The 21,303-nt window shown below is 51.2% G+C and overlaps 9 protein-coding genes across 9 annotated transcripts; 5 read left to right on the top strand and 4 right to left on the bottom strand.

Annotated features, from left to right (window-relative positions):
• Positions 1-83: 83 nt before the first annotated feature.
• COCVIDRAFT_33797 (hypothetical protein) lies at positions 84-1,000 on the bottom strand (the record flags this gene model as incomplete). Its single annotated transcript, XM_014705624.1, has 3 exons — positions 84-395; positions 453-820; positions 880-1,000. 3 exons carry the CDS (start codon positions 998-1,000, stop codon positions 84-86), a joined length of 801 nt encoding a protein of 266 aa, XP_014561110.1.
• Positions 1,001-1,292: 292 nt separating this feature from the next.
• Positions 1,293-2,423, top strand: COCVIDRAFT_12176 (hypothetical protein; the record flags this gene model as incomplete). The annotated part of the gene is made up of 4 exons (XM_014705569.1): positions 1,293-1,414; positions 1,669-1,885; positions 1,929-2,097; positions 2,149-2,423. The coding sequence occupies 4 exons, from the start codon at positions 1,293-1,295 to the stop codon at positions 2,421-2,423; spliced, it is 783 nt and encodes a 260-aa protein (XP_014561055.1).
• A 433-nt stretch (positions 2,424-2,856) lies between these two features.
• Positions 2,857-3,312, top strand: COCVIDRAFT_87250 (hypothetical protein; the record flags this gene model as incomplete). The annotated part of the gene is made up of 1 exon (XM_014705625.1): positions 2,857-3,312. The coding sequence occupies one exon, from the start codon at positions 2,857-2,859 to the stop codon at positions 3,310-3,312; it is 456 nt and encodes a 151-aa protein (XP_014561111.1).
• A 2,021-nt stretch (positions 3,313-5,333) lies between these two features.
• COCVIDRAFT_87426 (hypothetical protein) lies at positions 5,334-5,666 on the top strand (the record flags this gene model as incomplete). Its single annotated transcript, XM_014705626.1, has 1 exon — positions 5,334-5,666. The coding sequence occupies one exon, from the start codon at positions 5,334-5,336 to the stop codon at positions 5,664-5,666; it is 333 nt and encodes a 110-aa protein (XP_014561112.1).
• Positions 5,667-5,668: 2 nt separating this feature from the next.
• On the top strand, positions 5,669-8,749 carry COCVIDRAFT_87313 (hypothetical protein; the record flags this gene model as incomplete). Its single annotated transcript, XM_014705627.1, has 2 exons — positions 5,669-5,860; positions 5,996-8,749. The coding sequence occupies 2 exons, from the start codon at positions 5,669-5,671 to the stop codon at positions 8,747-8,749; spliced, it is 2,946 nt and encodes a 981-aa protein (XP_014561113.1).
• Positions 8,750-9,351: 602 nt separating this feature from the next.
• Positions 9,352-10,123, bottom strand: COCVIDRAFT_12178 (hypothetical protein; the record flags this gene model as incomplete). The annotated part of the gene is made up of 2 exons (XM_014705570.1): positions 9,352-9,488; positions 9,574-10,123. 2 exons carry the CDS (start codon positions 10,121-10,123, stop codon positions 9,352-9,354), a joined length of 687 nt encoding a protein of 228 aa, XP_014561056.1.
• A 1,921-nt stretch (positions 10,124-12,044) lies between these two features.
• Positions 12,045-13,817, top strand: COCVIDRAFT_87539 (hypothetical protein; the record flags this gene model as incomplete). The annotated part of the gene is made up of 1 exon (XM_014705628.1): positions 12,045-13,817. One exon carries the CDS (start codon positions 12,045-12,047, stop codon positions 13,815-13,817), a length of 1,773 nt encoding a protein of 590 aa, XP_014561114.1.
• A 364-nt stretch (positions 13,818-14,181) lies between these two features.
• Positions 14,182-17,718, bottom strand: COCVIDRAFT_87198 (hypothetical protein; the record flags this gene model as incomplete). Its single annotated transcript, XM_014705629.1, has 7 exons — positions 14,182-14,268; positions 14,325-16,732; positions 16,783-17,025; positions 17,076-17,317; positions 17,394-17,469; positions 17,522-17,586; positions 17,678-17,718. 7 exons carry the CDS (start codon positions 17,716-17,718, stop codon positions 14,182-14,184), a joined length of 3,162 nt encoding a protein of 1,053 aa, XP_014561115.1.
• Positions 17,719-18,313: 595 nt separating this feature from the next.
• COCVIDRAFT_87249 (hypothetical protein) lies at positions 18,314-19,744 on the bottom strand (the record flags this gene model as incomplete). The annotated part of the gene is made up of 1 exon (XM_014705630.1): positions 18,314-19,744. The coding sequence occupies one exon, from the start codon at positions 19,742-19,744 to the stop codon at positions 18,314-18,316; it is 1,431 nt and encodes a 476-aa protein (XP_014561116.1).
• Positions 19,745-21,303: the final 1,559 nt, after the last annotated feature.

The raw sequence follows: 21,303 nt of genomic DNA on the forward strand, positions 1-21,303 counted from the left end.
GCATTGGACAGAACACCACGATGCAGTCAAGCTAAGCACTTTCAACCTTATGAATTTATGTCTCTCCATGTGCAACGATATTACTACCACGCCGAATGGCCACCGTCTATCCTCAGATCTGACCCAGTCATGAATGAGCTCGCATCGCTGAGAAGGAAAACTGCGGCACCACGGTATTCCTCTGGCTTGGACAAGCGGCCCAACATATTCTGCGTCGGCCATGTTTCCCTTCGCTCAGGATACTGCTTGAAAAGCTCCTCTACCATGGCCGTCACGATATAACCCGGCGAGATTGTGTTGACACGAATCTTGTGCTCACCCCATTCCGATGCGAGGTTGCGAGCGAGCTGCAACACACCTGCTTTCGAAGCATTGTATGCCGAGCATATAAGACCCTGTTACTGTATGTTAGTTGAAAGACTACATATTGCAATTGATTAGAATCATCGTACCCTGTTCGCCACGGTGCCAGACATGCTAGCAATAAGCACGATACTTCCGCCGTTGCCAAACTTGATCATTTGCTTCGCAGCGGCTTGCGCGGTCATCATAGATCCAGTGATGTTCACCTCAAACATCCGATTCGCATCCTCAGCGGTATACTCCAATGCAGGCGTCTCCTGTTGGATACCGGCCGCCGCAATTAGCCCGTCTAGCCTTCCCTCCTTGTTCGCAATGTCATCGACGATCTCATTCAGCTTCTTTACATCCCGCACGTCTATCTGACGGTACTCAAGCGATGTTCCGAGATCCTTCTTTGCTCGTTCTGCGATCGGACCAAAGTCTGGGGATGGCTCGGGAAGCCTATCAAGTGCATAGACTAGGAGCGTGTGTTAGCCAACAAATTCTGTGCATCCCCGCATGTACTTAAGTATTTACCTCGTGCACCAGCTTCTAACAATGCTTCGGCCTGTGTAAGTCCAAGGCCTCGCGCACCACCTGACACCAGTATGACCTTGCCGGCTAGGCTGAACTCTGGTAGCCCGCGTGTGGTCGACATGATTGGAATTATCTGAATTACAATTTCAAGACACAGGAAGAAGATGAGGAATCTGAGTTACGATATACGCTGAAGGACTCGCCGGAAAAAGGGTATTTATACAATTGATAACGAACGCACGATCATTCGGTAAGTTCTACGCAAGATGGGGCTATTGTGGGTTTATATATCGGTCCCAGACGCCTCTTCAGGTCACCCGCTTGATTTGAAGCGAGTCTGGCCGTGGCCATCCTTTCCTGTCTGCATATATGGCACTATTGGGGTAGAGCTCAGGACGTGTTTGCGGGGAACTATGCCCGGCATTTTCGGATATTGCCTAATTGGGCATTCCGGGAGCTCGCCGTGGGGTCTTGGAGGTGAGGTCCGGGGACATCAGCCAGATCACATTCGTAGCTTGAATTTTGTGCCAACAAGGTATGTGGGGCTCGAGAATAATGCACAGTATTGGCTGAAGTGTTAGGTGCGAGTATACATGGAGCATGTACAGCCGAAGCGATATGCAGTGAGCGCATATAGTAAATCCAGACGGGGCCGCCAGCATGTGTCTTGGACAGCACCGTATATATGTAGCCTTTTCCCTGCACTAAATGGTGTTCGGTCATCTAGTTACACTCGCTTTTGAGGACAATATGGCAACCTCTCTTTTCTGCACAGTCTCTGCTTTACAGATGTGCAGGAATGATTCTCCGGATACCATGGAACAATTTACCGGCTGTCACATCACAAGGACGCGATCTGTGTTTTAATGCAATGACACAACTAGGGACGACTCATCATAGCCATAACTGCAAAGATACATGTGGGAAATTTGAGTTTACTTGCCTGTCGACTGTTCTGGCAGTTCGCAAGGAAACCCCTCCACCGATCCAACATGCGATGCCTGAGGTACCTCACCAACTGAGCCCTCGACTACCTCGTCGAGCCTTAGGGCCTGATCATCCCACGGCCCCCTCAGGGGCTGCCTAAGGCGAACTTGCGCATTCACCTGATCGTACGATACCTCGTGTCCGCATATCGCTGCTGTGTGGTGAGGGGGCATGTCTCAACCCTAGCATGCGGCACAGTTACGTGTTACAAGGCGCCGGCCAGCGAACAAGGTGAACGGCACAGTGAAGTGCAGTGTGCCTAGATAGTAAATCTTTGCGCAGCATCAGGCGAGGCGACCTTCTTGATACCAGGCGTTCTTGACCATCGAACAGTTCGACAAGGGCTGTATTTCGTTGAATGCTCGCTCAACCTGACCTGGACGGGAAGCGCCTGCATAGAGCACCTTTGTTCTCACAGCAACATAACAGGACAAGCATCTTTATCTGTGGTTCCCAACAATCTTCATTATGCATCGAAAAACGAACAAGTGGAAGCAGAGCTTCCGACAATGCATCGCCCATCACCAGACAAAGACCGCGGCGCCTCGCTCGTGTAACGAGGCTGCCCCCAAGGCGAACGCGGTGGAGAGGGGCAGTGCAACAACCAAAGTGACCCCACACCAACCCATGGAATGAAACTAATATTAGGCGCCGCATTAAGAGGCTTAACGCATAGTTAACCTAAGCTTTATTTAGGCGCTGTCGTTAAGGCGCGCAGGAAACAAAACTGCGCATCGTTGCCGCGAGGCTGCGCATCATAGGTAGGGGCAGGGCGCCTATGCACTCCACGCCAGCGGGTAGAGAGCAGGACTTGTAAAAGATACGTTCGCGCTGCAAGAAGCCTCTCTTTATCGACCATTCCTTTTACTTCTGTTCTGCATCAGTTATTTCAAGGGAATTTTCTCTTGTTTCCCTTGCGAACCAACATTTACATCGTCGTCTGCTGTTTCCTCTCCCGACAGCCACCAGCCCTACTACTATACACAAACAATGGCGCCCAGCAACTTACCCCACAACTTCTTTCCTACAATCAATCTTCCTACCATTATCCAAAGACGCTCAAGTTCCTGCGAAGTGAGCTACTCCAGCCAGTGTGCCACCCACCGCACTGTCCTGCTCATTGTCTCCACTTTTGTGGCCGCCTTCCTCTTGATCAGCTTTGGTCTCGCATGCATAATAAAAAGAGCCCGCCGCAGAGCCCATGAACGCGCTCAAGCTGCAGCCAAATATCCCTACAGGGAACTCAGGCTGCTAAGACCTGACTCTGGGTTCCCTGTTGTAGCGAGGCTACCCTTGACGAGCCCGATGGGCGATGCGAGTCCTGGGGCTGGAGTCGACCAGAACTGGAGAAAGGAGGGCTCGTGGCATGAAAGGGCAGCAAAGAGAGACGAGTCTCCGCCGCCGTACACGCCAAGAACACCTGAGCCTGCAAGGACAAGAATTTGAAAGAGGAGAAGCATGGCAGTAAATCAAGACGAAGCAACGACTCGAATGCTACACATATCGGAGCAGATATGGCCGTCACGACACTAGCCGGTACTGACACCGTTCCAGACATGCGATTATACTCCTTGCACCCTAGCCGCAGATGGACTCAGCATAAATGAGCTGTTGTCGTTCATGTTTGTTACTAGGTATGACTGGGAGCGCCGCAAAGCTGCGTCAATCACCCGCGGAAGATACGGCCCATAGCCCACTAACAATTCTGTCGGCGGTTGTGAATACGACCCAGAGATGAACAGATGGAGCTGTATGATTGGGAGCACTTGGAAACTTAGTTGGAGACAGTGTTGACCACTCACCATTTTCCTTGCCTTCTTGACATTGGCTCGGAGATTGCTAGCGGGGATTAGATGAGCGACACGGCATGAAAGCATGCCAATATCGACAGCGAGAAGGATAGAGAATAGCGATATAGATTTGTTATTGTACGTAAATTAAAGACACCCTTCTATCGGGTGAGCTACTCTCGACAAAGAAATGTTTCGGCAGTGATTGTAAGACGTTACAAAAGCGATTAGTCAATAGTTGGTTGCACTTGCTTCACTTAGGCGTACGTATTGGTATTGCACACTACACATTTGCTGAACACTACGTTGCCATTATGTCAGCGCTGAAGTGAGCTGAAAGATAGTGTTCTGCAGCTGGTTAGCGCATAATGAGTTCAGCTGTATATGTCTGTTTGTTTCCTGTTTTTTGAACCTTGACTAGTCGCATCCCAGCTGTGCGCAGCCAACGGCAATCTTTGAGACTACCAGCAACGCCAAGACCAATACGAGTCCAATTACATTTGTCTGTCGCTCCCAGCAGCTTCCCGAGACTAGAACAACCTTTCGACTCGTGCAGCTCTCTGTACCTGACAGGCGATACGGGATCACGACAATGTTAGTCTGGCTAGGAACGTTTGCGCTCCAACAACCGCGCGCTTCATACAAAGCCTTGGCATTTATTTAGTAACGTACGATGACTGTATGTCGCCCCTGAGGCCACTGAGGCAACTTGAGATTGAGCTGAGGTGATCAAGGAACAAGGTTGTCTATGAATGGTCCATGACACGACGGCACGGCACAGAATCCTTCTGGAATTGGGATCCAGCATCATTTTTCCTCGCCAGCGAACAGCAATGATTAACCGAAACCCACAGCTAGGCTGGATGCAAGAAAGCGGCGACGAGGCTCCCAGAGGCATCCTGACCGTTTGCTCAATATTGACCGCTCGGTGCCGTCTTCACCGATATCAACACCTAGATGAGCCTCGTGCGCGACTGGCGTATTTCGTCTTGTAGGCTTGGGACAGCTGATTTGTCGCGCAGCGTTGGCGCGCTAATTGCTTTTGCAACCGTGCCCAGCCGGTTGAAGGGCCAGGAGGAGGGTGAGCACTCTCTGCAAGAAGCCTGGGAGAGCCAAAAGCTGTGCAACGCCCTCGCGTGTCCAAATCCGAGTGTTGGAGTTGTTTGCGGCCTTGCGAACGTTGTCGGTCACAAGCATCGAGGTAGTGTCGAGTCTCCGCCTTTTTAACTTTCCCCTAGAATTGGACCCTCTGTTTTCGTCCGGCCCCGCCGTTTGCGTGGCGTGTTCTATTCCGCCTCGTCTCATTCAGCCTTCAGCTACCTCCAGTCTGTCTCCAAGTCCTTCCAGGCCCTTGAGCAACGACGTCTCGTTAGTTAGGCCTCTCTTCGCAATAGTTGCCAAGGCGCCAGTCCCCATTCGGCCTAGACGGTTTCCGCGCTCCACACTCGGGCACGAACCTCGTTGTCATCTGTACGCGCCAGTCCAGCAAGACTACCCGTCCGACTACCGCCTCTTCCTTCTCTGCATACATTTTACCGTCCTGCTGGATCGCATCCCTCCCCGCTCCTGTGTGGCGCATTAACAAGTAAGGCTTTTATTATCTCTGCTCTTCATTCATGCTCCCTTGCCCAGTCTTCAACAGCCCCTTCATGAGACGCCCACCGCCCAGATGCAAGTATGAGACCAAGTCGGAAACCACCACCATTTGCGGCTGCACTGCACCAATTTGTTCTCTGCGGTGCTAGAAGACCGACCTGTCCCACTGTGAGACGCTCCTCTAGGCAAGAGGTCGTGTACCACAGAAGAGTAGCACAGCAGCAAAGTCACCTGCCCCAATACGAAAACATGCCTACTCATCCCAGGCAGTGCGCTGCGGTGGTTGAGACCTTGCATGCGAATCTGCATCGGAGACGGGCTGCAGCTAGCACTCTCCGATTATTTCAAGAGCCGGAAACTTCTCTTTCAGCACCCTTCTGCATTTCATTACTCTTGCTCGAATTCCATCGCTAACCATGGTCTTGTCGCTAGGTCTCTTCTACCCCTCTGTTGGCGCTAGTGTCGGGCCGTTGGGTGACGTTTCATCTTTCTGGAGAAGGCAGAAGGGGTTGAACATCAAAAGGGTCTTATTGAACAAGAGACGTTCACGTGACGTCCGAGCACAATCAACAATACCACTCGTCGATGCGCGCTATGATCCAGTTGTAGTACCTGAACGCGCCTGTACGAGCATTAGATTCAAATCTTTCCGAGCATCGCTTATCGATTCGAGCAGTGCTCCCAACCCCTCCGGTCAGCCTATCCTGAACGGTAACTCTTTGAGCGACTCTTTTTACGTCCAGTCTCGTCATGCAGAGGCCCTGATTCCCTTTCTGGCTTTACCTGTACAACAATTTACATCGCCATTTCTCGAGCTCCCCATTCACCTTGAACAAACACAAGAAATCCCAAACGAAATCGCGGGTCCGGCCAGCATGTCTCAGAGCCGGACAAACACCATTGATTCTCAGACGTCGGCGCCTTACATTGCGAGCCGGAACAGCAGCCAAACAAGTCTAAACCGTCAGGATATCCAGGATGGCGGGACCGAGCGCCCCTCGACCGCATCTACCCGGACGCCTGGCTCTGTATCCCAATCGCCAGCCACACTCGCGGGTTTAGGCACACCCGCAAGCTCCACAGCAGGGCTATCGGGGTTGGTATGCAATGTACACAGAACTACTGGCAGAGAGCCCCATCCGCTTGTGGGCGCAACCACAACTATTCTGGGCGACAAACTCTACGTCTTTGGGGGCCGAAGACTATCACGAACAAGGCCACAGCTGACGTCGGACTTGTACGAACTGGACCTTGTTAAGCGACACTGGACAAAGGTCGAGACTAAAGGCGATATACCGCCCCCACGGTACTTTCACAGCGTTTGTGCACTAGGGGATACCAAGCTCGTGTGCTATGGTGGCATGTCACCTGCGAACCCCTCATCAAACCAAGCCACTTCCGTAATACAAGGCGCGCCTGCTGACGCCCAACCTGAAGTTGTGGTCATGTCCGACGTTCACATTTACGACGCGCCTACGCGAACATGGATGCACGTTGCTACAAGCGACGCGCCACAAGGTCGATATGCTCATTGCGCCACCATTCTGCCGAGTTCAGCCGTATTCAGCTCAACGAGCGCAGCAGTAACCGCTATACGTCACAACCCGCCTTCATCGAATCCGAACCAAGGATCGCTGGGCGTTGATCTAGATGGCGAGGGTGGCGCGGAAATGTTAGTAGTGGGCGGCCAAGACAGTGCCAATCACTATATTGAACAGATTAGTGTTTTCAACTTGCGAAGCCTCAAGTGGACAGGAACTAGCACACTGGGTAGGAGTTGCGGTGCATATCGAAGCGTGGTCGCGCCATTAACCAGTATTCACCCAAATGATATTGGCGAAGGAATACGGCCTGGTGATGAAGGAAGAGCACCCGACGAACAGGAGAACAGTACGAGCTATGAGTCTTCGATGCTCATTTACTCAAACTACAATTTTCTGGACGTTAAGCTTGAATTGCAAGTACGGCATTCTGACGGCACTCTTTCCGAAAAGCCAATGCATGGCAACTTCTCGCCGCCTGGGCTCCGCTTTCCAAATGGTGGTATTATTAACAATCACTTTGTAGTCAGTGGTACATTTTTAACTTCATCCAAGCAAGAATACGCCCTGTGGGCGCTTGATTTGCGTACACTAAGCTGGGGGCGGATAGAAGCTGGAGGCAATATTTTCAGCCAAGGAAGTTGGAACAGAGGTGTGTTGTGGAATCGTAGAAACAGTTTTGTGATTCTGGGCAACCGTAAGAGAAGCCTGGTTGAGGATTACAATCATCGACGCATCAACTTCTCGAACATGTGTGTCGTGGAACTGGAAGCATTCGGATTGTACGACAACCCACGTAAAGTTACGCCCGCGTCAGGCTTCCAATCTGTAAGCGCGCCACCACTGCATGACCGACTTGACGTGCTTGCTGGCGGCCGGACACTTTTACCTGCAGCCACCGAACTTGGGCAAATGGCTCTGGGCATGCGGGAGTTTGCTGACATGGACTTTCTTGCCTTGAATGGCGAACGCATCCCCGTCAACTCGCATATGATTGCTCGGCGGTGGGGCCCATACTTCAACCAGCTTCTTCGCGAGAGCGCACAGAGCGCCGAGAAGGAGAGTGCCGATGCAGCTACGCTGCGACCCACAGCTACTATGCATCCATCACGCAACTCGAGCATAACCATCACACCTTCTATCCGAACAAACTACTCAGCAGCCACAACACTCACGGCCAATACAATAACACAATCTGAGGTTACTGCAGTCTCAACAAATTCTTACTCTTCACTGAGTCCACCAGAAGCATCATCACACGCACCTTCTCAACGGCCTCGGACACTATTCCTACCCCACACTCACCTTACCCTTCAAGCACTGATACACTTTCTATACACATCATCCCTTCCGCCACAAAACTCGCAACTATGCTCGCCACAAATACTCTGCTCTTTACTCCAACTGGCGCGGCCGTACCACATTGACGGCCTGTTAGAAGCAATCATTGAACGTCTGCATACCCTGCTCGACAACCGGAATACCGCGGCCATCTTCAACGCTGCAGCCATGGCAGCTGGCGGCGGATCGGGCATCGCTTTTATGGGCGTCAACGGAGTTTCTGGTTCAAATGGAACGACAAACGGCTTTTCCACTTCTCAACTAAACAACAGCACCAGCTCCACCGACCTCGAACGCAGCTTTGACGCAGGACTACGTGCGCTCCGCCTCAACACCGACATTGAACGAAACCATGACGACGAGGTCAGCTCAGCTGCATCCGAATCTACCTCTGCATCTGCATCGGACAATGGCCTTGGAGATGGCAGTGTGATTGAAGAAAGAGAAGTGTGGAATGGTGAGATGAGCGCTGTGGTTGGACTACAGAAGCGTGGTCTGAGAGGATTGATGGAGGGCCGGAGGATCCGCGAGATGGGACGGAGCAGAGATAGGAGTAGGGATGATGGTGGCATGGGCAACGGGGATGGAGTCGGGCTGGGCCTGCAAGGTGCTTGATTTGTCATGACAGTGAGCAAAGGTAAGAGGTTAGAGACGACAGAAGAGAAGAGAAGGAGAACGCCCATCTGACATAGAACGGTGGATTCGGGGAAGATGTAACTTTTTTTCTTGGTCTTTCAAGTGCGTTGTACAGTTTTTTTTTCAAGGGTGGATATTGTTGACGAGAGATATGTTTTTGTTGTGATATCTTGAAGCTGGTTCGAAATGAGGTCAAATGAATGAAATCGAGTGTTGAGAGATAGGTTATCTTTTGTGTGGCGCACCCTTTCTTTGCGTACTCGTCACGTTACGTGCTTACCTAGTTTTTTTTCGACTGCATGAGCTTTCTCCGGATTTTCCCCATACTTTTGTCGTTGCCGATATCGGACATGGCGCAATTACATGCCAGAAATGGGGACTACTAAGTTACCTCACAAAAGTCACTAGCTAGGGAAGAAGAAGCAGATATGGAATGAAGTACTTTGGGAATATATGTATTTCATTATCATGATCAATTTAATATCATGGCCCAGGTCCTACAAAGGATGGAAATAAATTCCTAGGCTTGCCCAAAACATCTAGACACTTCTCCTCCAAGTCCTCCCCAGCTTGTCAGGCACTTAAGCCGCGCTGGTCTTCTCCTTTGCAAGCGGGGTGAACCGCAGGTAAGGCTTGACGATGCGGAAGTCAGGGAAGAGATCCTTGGCCTGCTCGTTGGAAACGGATGGGTGGACGATAACATCATCACCAGGAACCCCTGCAAGATGCATTGTCAGCGAATCGATCTTCATACCTCCACAACAACACTATCAATTATGTGTGAAAAGAAGGGGGAAACTTACAGTTAATAGGGGTGGTAACCCTGTGCTTATCACCCGTCTGCAGAGAATCCAGCACACGCAGAACCTCGGCGGTATTCCTACCAGTGGACGCCGGGTAGCTCAGAATCAAGCGAATAGTCTTCTTAGGATCGATGATGAAAACCGAGCGAATCGTAAACGCAATACCCTTCTGATCGACATTGGTAGCATCCTGGTGGTCCAGCATATCGTACAGCAGCGCGACCTTGCGCTCCTTGTCGCCTATTATGGGGAACTTGAGGTTGCTGCCAGTGACCTCGTCAATGTCCTTGACCCACTCGTCGTGCGACTCGATGGAGTCGGCGGACAGGCCGATGAGCTTTGTGTTGCGGCGCGCGAATTCGGGTTCGAGCTTTGCGAAGGCACCAAGTTCGGTGGTGCAGACGGGGGTGCGGTCTGCGGGGTGGGAGAAGAGGATGGCCCACGAGTCGCCGATGAACTCGTGGAAGTCGATGGGGCCGGCGGTGGTTTCGGCCTTGAAGTTGGGGGCGGTGCTGCCCAGGCGGAGGGGCTCAGAGCGTCCTTCGGCCATTGTTGGTTGTGGTGGCGATACTGCGCGTTTATTGTTAGGTTTGCTTTGGGGACGTGGCGGGATAAATGGTAGGTATGGAGGGGCAAGGGGAGCTCTGGTACCTTTTGACGTGGGGTATGGGGACTAGGACTGGTTTAGGGGGGCTCTGCGATGAGTTTTTCGCAAAGTTCGGAAGAGCAGAGCTGATGTTTGAGAGATTGAAAGATTGAAGGATTGAGAGAAGAAAAGAGAATTTGCTGATGACTTATGGGCCGTTTTTTGGTGTCTCCAACAGCCCTTCTCCTCCTACCTTTGTAGCTAGCGTATATTGCGCAATCGACTCGTTCATCACGTGAATTCCACCATATCTTTTCTGCCACTCAGCTCCTCCCGTGTCAGCAAGGAAACAGTCGAATCACATTCTCCGAGTCTCCGGCGGTGTCCAATTGCCAATGGTTTGCCCCTCGCGCCAAGGGTCTTTCGTCATTGAGACAGGAAAGGCGAGATCGGTCATTGACCCTTTTTGTCACTCCACGTGGGGTTTTGGTCAAATCAAGCCTGAGGATGGTAGAATTTTGCTGCCTTGGCGGGGAATAGGGACGAATAGAGCGGGGGTAATGACCGAAATGATCAGAGCTGAACTGCGTTCTTCTTGTCGTTCAGAGGTATAGCTGGCGATATGGTCTCCCCGGGGAACGATCCCCACGCGCCCCTCTAATAAGAACACTAATATATTTACCGACAGTGTCTGGTTGAAGTAGTGTTAGTGACTTCTATCCTCGATAGTTGTCCTGTTACCACCACTCTTAACAAAATCTAGCAACAAATCTGTCCCTGACTTTTTGTTCCAGGCCTGCAGGTGTTAATATCGGGATTGTGGCCTCAATGGGTATCCATTGCAGTTGTCACCAGTGTGGCAAGGTATGTTGGTATGGACAGTCAGAACGATTACTGCTGATTCTACGAGCAAGTTGCCTGTATACTGATGTAGTCCAGTCGAAATAGTCCTCCACAAAACGTACTTTATCTGTGTTCTAGCTATGGATCTCTTCTTAAAGGATACGATTATTCCATGTAATGTTGCACTACTGGTTAGAACGGAAGACACTCATAGAGAAACACTATACCTTCTCAAGACTCGCCGCTTTACCTACCCAGACTTCTCCTGCTTTGAATTAGCCAAGGCGTCGTCAGCCCTACGAATAAAGGATGATTGGTGCATTTAGTGATGTTCTTGTCATGGTAGGTGCTTAACCTGGGGTTGGCATCGTAGCCATTGGTTCTATAAACGCACGGTTGAACCCCGCTATCGTTGCTAAAAGCACAGTTGCTCCCAACACGTAGTAAGCAAAGTTGATGACAACACACCCAAAACAAATACAACAGCTCTTGTCACTATGATAGAGCCTGAATCCTGTGCTGTCGCTAAGCTCATATTTAAGCAGAGCCAAGCTGTTCACCGCTAATGTCTTGACAGAAAATCTGAATCCACATCCGACGGAACCTACTCCGTCGGATGTGAAAGAAGGCTGGGTGTATCCGTACCCGTCGGGGAGCTGTGGGTCACTCCGAAGGACCATTAACCACAATGAGATCATTTTCGGATGGTGTATCGTATCTTTTTTGCCTCGGCCGGTCCGTTAGCTTGAGGCGTCCTTGGCGAGCCCGCTTTCCACTTGATTCATACTATTCCCGACCAATACCAAACGTTTGCGACAGAGCCTACGGACATCTCCAGAATCCGGCTCAACGTTCATTCGTCCCTCAATATGCACACCGGGTACACGTGTGGGTTGAGCCCGTGGTACCCGCGCCGCTGGAGTTATGTGGTCTACATCTTTAATCAATTGCCGAGCCCACCTCCATTCCCAATCCTCAACGCCCATGGTGCTATAGCTCTTATACACGATTCTGGGCCGCGGAAAGGGGCCTTCAAGACGACATGAACCCCAATACTAATCCAATCCACCTCGCTCAGATCTATCCGGGGGGACCATCCCCGGATAATGCCCCGGGAATAAGAGCCATGGAAATGGACACAGAGGGTACTGATCAACAAGAGAAAGGCTATCACCCCGCTATTAAATCAAGCAGTAACTCGGAAAAAGACAGAGACAGCAAGGTCTATGAAAGTGATCGACAATACAAATCACAGGAAAACATACAAGAAACAGAGATCGTCTGGCAGTACCTCACCTTTGATACGGAACTTCCTCATCCAACCACCATCTATCCACAAGAACCAAACCAAGGACCACCGCCTCCACCTCCAAATCTTGCCAAATACACCAATCCCTTCGAATGGTCGGATAGAAGGAAGAGCATTACAGTGTGGATATCATGCCTCATCACTAGCCTCACCGCATTTTCGGCGGGAGCATTGAACCCGGCTATTCCACAGATGAGGAATGAGTGGGGCATAAGCAATGTTGCTGCTTTGGTATCAGTCACAATGTTTACAGCAGGTTTCGCCGTTGCTCCCATGTTCCTAGCCCCCTTCTCCGAGATCAACGGTCGACGACCCGTCTTCCTTGCCTCTGGCCTTCTTTTCGTACTCTGCCAATTATGTTCCGGTCTCACACAATCATACGCCGGGTTGCTCGTCGCGCGTTTCTGGTTAGGCATTGGCGGCTCAACTTTCTCTACCATGGTCGGCGGTGTGGTATCTGACATATATCACACCAAGGATCGCAACACGCCTATGGCTGTCTTTTCCGGGGCAGCGCTATTCGGAACTTCCTTTGGACCCATGGTATGCGGTTTCATTGCACAGAATACGTCCTGGCGCTGGATCCAATACGTACAGACGATAGCCTGCGGAACAATGGTGGCACTCATCTGCGTCGTCTTCAAAGAAACGAGAGGCTCGGTTCTACTATCTAGAAAAGCAAAATGCCTAAACAAGTGGTACGCTGCCCGCGAGGAAGCAGGATATTTTGGCTTCGACGTCCGCGATGACAAGAAACCCGGCTCCACAATTTCCCAGCGTCTCCGTTTCAAAGTTCGATCAGACGAGGAACGCGCATCCCTCGGAACCATGATTGCCATCTCTCTATACCGCCCCTTCCACCTCCTCTTCACAGAACCCGTCGTCTTCTGGTTCTCCCTCTGGGTCGCCTTTTCCTGGGCTGTCCTCTACCTCGCCCTCGCCGCCATCCCCCTCATCTTCCGCAACAAATACGGTTTCTCAATCCAACAAGCCAACGCGGTCTTCGCCTCCATGGGCATAGCCAGTATCCTCGCCACCATCCTCTCCGTCTACCAAGAAAAAATCGCAAAAAAATACGGAAAGACGTCCAACTCGCCGGAAGGTCGCTTATACTTTGCTTGCGTCGAAAGCGCTTGTATGCCAATTGGACTCTTCATGTTTGGCTGGACGAGCTCCGCTGGATTACACTGGGTGTTACCCGCGATATCTATTGGTATTGCTACCATTGGCATCTTCTCGATTTACCTGGCTACTTTCAATTATTTAGCCGATACTTATCATCGCTATGCAAGCTCAGCACTCGCTGCTCAGTCCTTCTGCCGCAATATGCTCGGTGGTGTATTTCCCTTGATTACCACGCAAATGTATAGTAAACTTGGCTATGGTCCTGCGAATAGTTTGCTAGGTGGAATCGGGGCTTTGTTGACTATTGTACCGTGGATTTTGGTCTTTTATGGTCCGCGTATTCGGGCAAGGAGTAAGTTTGCGAGCGAGATTATGAATTGAGTGTTTCCTTTCTTTTTCTTTTCGCAAGAGAGCTTTTAGATACCCTAGGATAGCCAAGATGAAAAAGATATATTGTTCTTTCAAGTCAGCCGTAGACTATGTGTCGCATATTTGGATCCGATTGAGACGAGAAGTGGGCATGCAGCATTTATCTCAGAGCATATGTAATTCAGAGTTCAGAAACAGCAAAATAAAATTTAGTATTTCTTCCCGATTATGACCCAACCGAACCATCCTTTTGGAATTACAGATGTCTCGAAGAACACAATTCAGAAGATCTGGCCTTGAACATCATCCACTAAACTAAATATGTAAACGAACAATAACCCCCCTCATGCGAAATACTAGGCCACAGGAACCCAGCCTACTCCTCCAAGTAAGAAAGCTTACGCATCTCACCCAACCTTGTCCGAGCCTGTGCAAGCGCATTTTCGAGCTGAAGAATCTCGACCTATCACAACACATTAGTAAACTTCCTTTCATGATAATAACCTGACTGTCACATACCTGCTGCTCCATCTGCCTGACCTTGAACTCATGATCACCCAACTTGCTGTAATCCACAACCTCGCCCTCATCCCTATTCTTCTGAGCAATAATCTCCTGCACCTGTCGAACAAGCGACCTGCAGGCTGCGGTGACGGTCTTGGACGCGCTCTCGAGCTTATCTTGCGTCTTGCTCATGAAGCTGGCCTTGACACGACTGGCAGCCACCAACTGAGCGGTGGAAGCAGCAACGTCATTGGAAGCAACGATGAGTTGCTCGGGCGAGTTGCGTCCGGAGATGACGCCGTCGGCGGTTTCGATGAGCATGTTCGTTGAGTTGGCAACAGCCTTCGCGGCACTGATGAGACCCTCGGTCCAGCGGTTGTGCTTCTTGTAGAATTGTGTCTTGGACATGCTACCACGGCCCTCGCGCACAATTTCTTGCTGAGATGCGGTTGCGGCCTTGATGAGCTGTGCAATAGCATTCGTGACAGCAATGGCGGCCTCGAGAATGGAATCGTGGATCTTGAGCTCATATGTCGAGTATGAGTCTCTAGGCTTCTTCATCAGCTTAGCCAGACGCTCAGTGGCTGCGTCAATGGCGTTGGCAGCCTTGGTCAGCTCGCTATCAACCAAGTCACCGAGATCGCCTGAGGCGTTGGTGATCTTGCTCTTGGGTGCAAATGCGTCTGCAAGCTTAGACAGACTCTGCAAGTTGCGCACCACCTCCGTGCTGTTGTTGATAACAACATTGATCTTCTGTTCGGCGTCCAAGTCGTACAAGCGTACTGATTGAACATTACGGAAGAACCTGATAGTCGAAGTTGCAGAAGCTCGCGCTGCGTTGATGAGTTGGTCGGCCTTGTTTTCGTCGGAAGCAAAGCGTGTCAATCCCTTGGTGTTCACCAGCACATCGACAATTGAACCACCATAGTTGTTAACAGCGTTGATAACCTCAGCGTGCTTGGCGTTTGGTCCATCGGCGATGAAGTTGTTGAACGCTGTTGAAAATTCCATTGTGCATGTCGATGCCTTCTCGATTTGTGAGAGAACGTAGGAGCCAGTGGCATTCTGGTTACCAGCTTGCATGGGAGAGTCCAACTCGTACAGAGCATCATCAACCCGCTGTACACCACTTTGTAGGACAGAGTCGATAATATCGTTGATCTTTTGGAGGCTGTCTTGGATAAGAGTATCCAGATGACCATCCAAGACATTGTCGTTTGTGCTAGAGTTGAGTTTCAGCTCGTTCAACTCCAGCAGGGTTTGGTCCATGCCAGCACGGAAGATCTCAAGCTCTTCCTCCTTCTCGCGCAATTGACGTTCCAGATCAGAATCACCTTCACGGTACTTCATCTGGACTTCCTCCAATGCACGAGTCTTGTTTCGCAGAGCTTCTTCCAAGTCTGCGATCTCGCGGTTATGTCTTGACAGCATCGCGGACAGTTCTGAACCCTTGCCACGCTCAGCGTTGTCAGCACGGTCCAAAGCAGAGCGGAGCTCGCGCTTGAGTTTCTCAATCTCCTCGCGATGGCCTCCCGTGTGGCGATCCTTATCCATGAGCGCGCGATCACGCTCACGAATCATGTCGGCAAGTTCCAAATTCTTAGTCTTGAGCTCTCGTTGCAGCTTGTCCCTTGCGTCGATGGCTTCCTGGGCTGAGTTGGCCTTGAGTTGGACTGACTTGAACTTCTGTAGCAATTGAAGGTGCTCAGTTCGCAGCTGCGAATAGAGCTTGGCCAATGATTCGTATTTCGACCGCCAGGTGTTGAGTTGTTCCTGGAGCGCCCGTATCTGGTCATCTCGCGAACCCATTTGTTGCTGGAAGTTTTGATTCATCTGGCTGATTTCCCCTTCAAGAGCCTTCATTCGTTGATCGTATTGTTGCAACATGAGCTGATCACGTTCGTACTGGGCGCGCGCATTCAGATTCTCACGCTCAAGCTCAGCAAGGCGACCCTGTGTCTGTTGCTGATACTGCTCGCGCATAAGCTGCTCTTGCGCCAAGCGAGCCTGTTCAGCCTGAAGCCTTTGCTGCTCCTCAAACTCGCGCTGAGCTTGCAACTGCATCTGTTGCTGTTGTTGTTGGGCCTCTTCCCATTGTTTCTGTAGCCTCTGCTGCTCTGCCTCATACTCCTCTTGCTGCCGCCTCTGGTTGTCCTTCCAGAACTCGTTGATAGGCTCAGGATCGACCGAAAGCGCGCGAGGTTCAGACTCGGCAGGCTTTTCATTTTTAGGTCTCGCAGGCAAAGCAGGTGCGTTCTCGTCTTCGGATAGAAGATTCGGCGGCTCTTGGGGCAGTTTCGGTACTGTGATGAGACTCGTCAAGTATCGGAGATTGGAGCATTCGTAGTAAAACTTGACGAGACGGTAATGCTGCGCATCGTATCGGCCACGTAGAGGAGAGAGCGCCTCATCGTCACCAAGAGCTGTATGGCTTAGTTGGAGTCGCGGGCTAACCGAGGTTCAAGGGACTTACTGGTGTGCATTGCGCGGAGCATGCTGGTAATGAACTTATAAATACCATAGCTCTCCTGGACTAATGGCACCAGCGCAGCGATCCTACACTCGTTGTTCGTCCCGCTTCGGAAGTGGGAAAAGATGAGTTTTTGGAAGGCATCGATCTGATCCTGAAGGGTCATGAGGTCGGAGATGGTCTCATAACCCTCGTTAGGGTCGTTGATGGATTTCAAGCTGATGTACTCCTCGTACTCGAAAGTTCCTATCCAAAATCAGCCCGGCCATTTGGAGATTTGAAGTTGTCTCTCGCACCATTGAATTCTGGGTGTTGCCTGTGAAACGCAAGTTTGGCCAGGAGGTAGTAAATGTATTCTGAGATGAGCGGCGCATATCCTCGCATGCCCTCGCCAACGCTAGAGCCTCGCGACAAACTCTCGAGCCAGCCAGTATGCGACTGCGCCTCCTTGAGAACGATGGGATGACCCTCCTGAAGGACTTTGTGGATGGTGATAAGCGCCTTGAACGTCTGTACCTCGTCGGCGAGAATTGGCTGCCTGTTCTTGCGTTTAGCGCCTGGGGAGGTCCACGTAGAGTAATGGCGCATAGCAAACAGGCGCGGAGTTGACCTACACTTTCATGCCTTGCCAAAAAGAAGCCGAGCTCTTATGATCCCAGGTGTAGACAATGCATGCTCGCACATGCTTTCCTGCACGGATTCATGAGTATGAGCGACATAAGACGGATGTCCACGGACGTACGTTTGGGTGAGACCTCATCGATACTTGTCGCTTTGCGAACGCTGACGGCCAACTCAGACTCTTGTCTAGACACGTTTGTTAGCCTCTAGAGTCGCCAGGCCAGCAGTAGGTATGTCCAAGGTGTTCTTGGGCGGGCACCATGGCCACAGTACGTACTTGCCCATGTCGACATTGCGTGAGCTTCCGTAGAGCGCCATCTTGGTGGCTGTAAGCTCCTTCGCGAGCTACTCGGTGGTGATTTCAGTTGGTCGAAGGAATGGGGAGAATCGGGGTCGAAACGATAGAACGTGGTCAAAAAGTATAATCAGAGCCAAAGAAGAGTGGGAGCCTGATTATCTGGTTTGGCTGTGCCGTTGGCCATGCCAGGAGCTCTCGTACCCAACTACGCCTGAACCTAGGACCCCAGGAGGTGGCTCGTGCTCCTTGGCGCTTCGTCATCGCCTTTACCCGCAGCCCGCGAACTCTTCTCCGCGCGGGCTGCCCGTCACTGTCTCCCCTAACCTACATACATGAACGGCTGCCTTGGATATGGGCTAACAACGCATACGCGGCTGCATGCGCAATCGCCTCGACTTCTGAGTTGGCACTGTGTAATGGAGGGTGAGAGAGCTCCCGCGCAGCGAATAGGGCTGCATGGTCCAGAAGGGCCCTCCCAGCCATACCAATCACACATAGCCAGCGCAACTGTCATCAGAAAACTACTATGTCATTTTACTCAATACGTCCAGATGTGGCCCCAGGGTATAAACGCCATGCAATGCTACCAACACAAAATCAATGCCTTATGACAACTCAGATTGCCTCACTTTTGCTTCCCTTGGAAAGGTATGCTGCCATGGGGTCAGCCGCCATTGTACGCTTTCTGCGGTATTCCTCCATCTCCTCTTCGTTCACTTGACCAGTCATTTCATCCAGCGCTCGCTTTCGACTCGCTGCATCGGCCTTTGCCTTCTGGGCCTGGTCTAGAGCGTTTGGTACATGCTCCTCCAGAGCTTCGGCTTCCTTCCATGCAATCTCCTTTGGAACTTCCTCGAGATCAGCACCAGTTCGCATCCGATCCGCCAGTTCAAATGCTTCCTTGCCTGCCTCGCCCGTACAATATGAGTTCTTGACCGTCGAATGACAGCATGCGAAGCCCCATTGGAAATTGGACCACCAGCTGCCCCAAACAGATGTGTGATTGTTGAGTAGGACATCTTCTGGGTATTTTGACTTTGCCTTAACTTTCGGTGCACCCTTGATGGCTCCTCGCTCGTCGTACTCAACGTACCGCTCGTTCTCTGTCACGGCGGCTTTACGTAGTGTGTCATCGGTAAACTTCTCTTGAGTTCCGTACTTCTCGGCCAACGCCTTCTTCTTGGCTGCCGCAGCCTCTTCGGCCTCCTTGAGTTGCTTCTTTCTCATGACCTCGCCCGATGTAGGGTTGGCTTGCAGATGAATCTTGTTCTTGTCTCCACGCTCCTGTGTTTCCCAGGCGTACCGCTGTGCCCTTTCAAACTCGGCTGCATCTCCAGAGGCCTTCATGAAACCTTCCTCCGCCACGAGTTGTGCTGCACTATCCGCTGTTGCGCCGCTGTCGACCATAGAACGCGTCTTGGGATCGTATTTCGCTGAGTCGAGGTCTAGATTCAGTAGGTACTTTGCAGTGTCTTCTCGTAATCGCAGGTTGCGTGTAGATGTGGCCTGTTTCCTTCCCATGTCGGTCTCGGCATCGTATTTATCGCCCTCATCCTCATCGTCTGACTTGTCGCCCTTTTCTACTTCTTTGGCCTTTTTGCGAATTTCCTCCATGGCATTGTACTCCTCAATAACCTCAACGAAGTTTGAGGCATCGTAACCATTCCAGCGGTCGCGTTTTGCATCGAACCCCAGCTGCACGTCTTGAATGACCTCATCTGCCTCGATGTTCTTACCTGTGTATTTTGCGCCTGCCTTGCGCGGCCGGCTCAAGCAGTCTTTCTTCTTGTGGGTCATGGCTCCGCAGTTCTCGCATGCGCCTTTGCGGAACTTTGTTGCAGCCGGGCCAGCCTTCTTGCCACGATCATACCATTTGGAGTCCTGTTCCTGCTTCTGGAGACGTTGGTGCTCGAGGTAGTCGGTGGTGTCCTCGCCATTCTCGTCGACGGCATAAAAGGGCTTCTTGGAGATGAAGGAAGGAATATATTCGTTGCGTTCTTTCGCAGCAGCAGATACGTCCGGCTTCTTGGGTTGGGAGGGCGGCATATTTGGTTCTGTAGGCTGCCTGAGACGTGTCTGATGGTCGCGAGGTCGATGGTGGTTGAAGCTTTCCGTCGCCGGAGCGGCGAAAGTGGAGAGCTAGCGCCATAGGGCTGAAGCGGCGATCCCGTATATCACGTGCTCACGCGATACGTGTTGCGGTGCACCGCGTTGGGTTTTCTACGCCACCAACTACTAATAGTGCGCGTGCCATGTCCACGCCCGGTTTTGAATGAGGGCGAGGACAATGCAAGACTCTTCTCTCCAACACACATTCCGCGCTCTGGATATGTCGCTATGGAGACGTTTCGCTTTCGCCTCAATTGCATCGACAATTACCAGGCTGCGCCCACCGATCTCGACCCTCTTATCCGGCGCAACCCTGGGCCCGCAGGTAGATTAGGCGCGCCTGAAGTGCCTGTCATTAGAGCATTTGGGGCAACTGAGACTGGCCAGAAGGTGTGCGCTCATATCCACGGGGCATTACCTTATCTGTATTTGGAGTACAATGGAAGCCTGGAGACTGACGTTGGTAGGCGGAGTACATCACCGACATGGTCTGGGTGGGCTGACAACATATAGTCAATTCGTACATCCTAGACCTCCGCACTGCGATCGACCAGGCCCTTGCCACCGCTTACCGACGCAACACTATTAATGGAAAATCAACATATGTCGGCCACATCTCGCTGGTTAAGGGCGTGCCTTTCTTCGGCTATCATGTGGGATACAAAGTCTTCCTGAAAGTCTACTTGCTCAACCCCATGCATATGACACGATTCGCCGACCTCCTCCACCAAGGTGCTATTTTGGACAAGGTTTTTCAGCCATATGAAAGTCATTTACAATACCTTCTACAGTGGATGTGTGACTACAACCTGTATGGATGTGACTATATCGATTGCGCTAAAGTGCAGTTTCGAGGGCCTGTACCCGATAGCGACGAGGTGGACACTATCCTACACAAGTGGCACGATGCATCTATTCCAGACGAGTTTATGGCAGACGAAGACCAATATCCACGTCAAAGCCACTGCACTCTTGAAGTCGACATTTGTGTCCAAAACATTCTTAATCGGCAACAAGTGCAATGTCGTCCTATTCACCACGACTTTCTAGAGCGGTCGAGCCAAATGCTTCGCAATCCTGATGATAAGTTCGTACCGTCTATGGCTGGTCTTTGGAGAGACGAAACACGTCGACGCAAGCTTCGCATGGGCCTTACCGACCCTTCTAGCAGTCCGTTCCCTGCCGAAGTGCTAGTATCAATGTCAGCAGATACGCGTGACACCAAGAAAGGCGGATGGATACATGAAGATGAATATAGGGAAATCGTTGAGGGCTTGATTAAAGAAGAACATAAGGACAGGGGTGAAGTGAGTTTTGACACATTCATCAACCCAACCGCAGGCCAAGATCGCATCAAGACTGCTGTGGAGAGCATTGAAGATCTCTATCCCGAAGTTTTGTCTACACAAAGGCTTGCGGATTATGGCCTGGAGCGTCAGGTCGAAACATTTGAGGAAGACAATGTTCATGATTTAGATGGAGCTGGACTACTATCG

The sequence above is a fragment of the Bipolaris victoriae genome (assembly GCF_000527765.1).
Source record: "Bipolaris victoriae FI3 unplaced genomic scaffold scaffold_7, whole genome shotgun sequence".
NCBI classification, from domain to species: domain Eukaryota; kingdom Fungi; phylum Ascomycota; class Dothideomycetes; order Pleosporales; family Pleosporaceae; genus Bipolaris; species Bipolaris victoriae.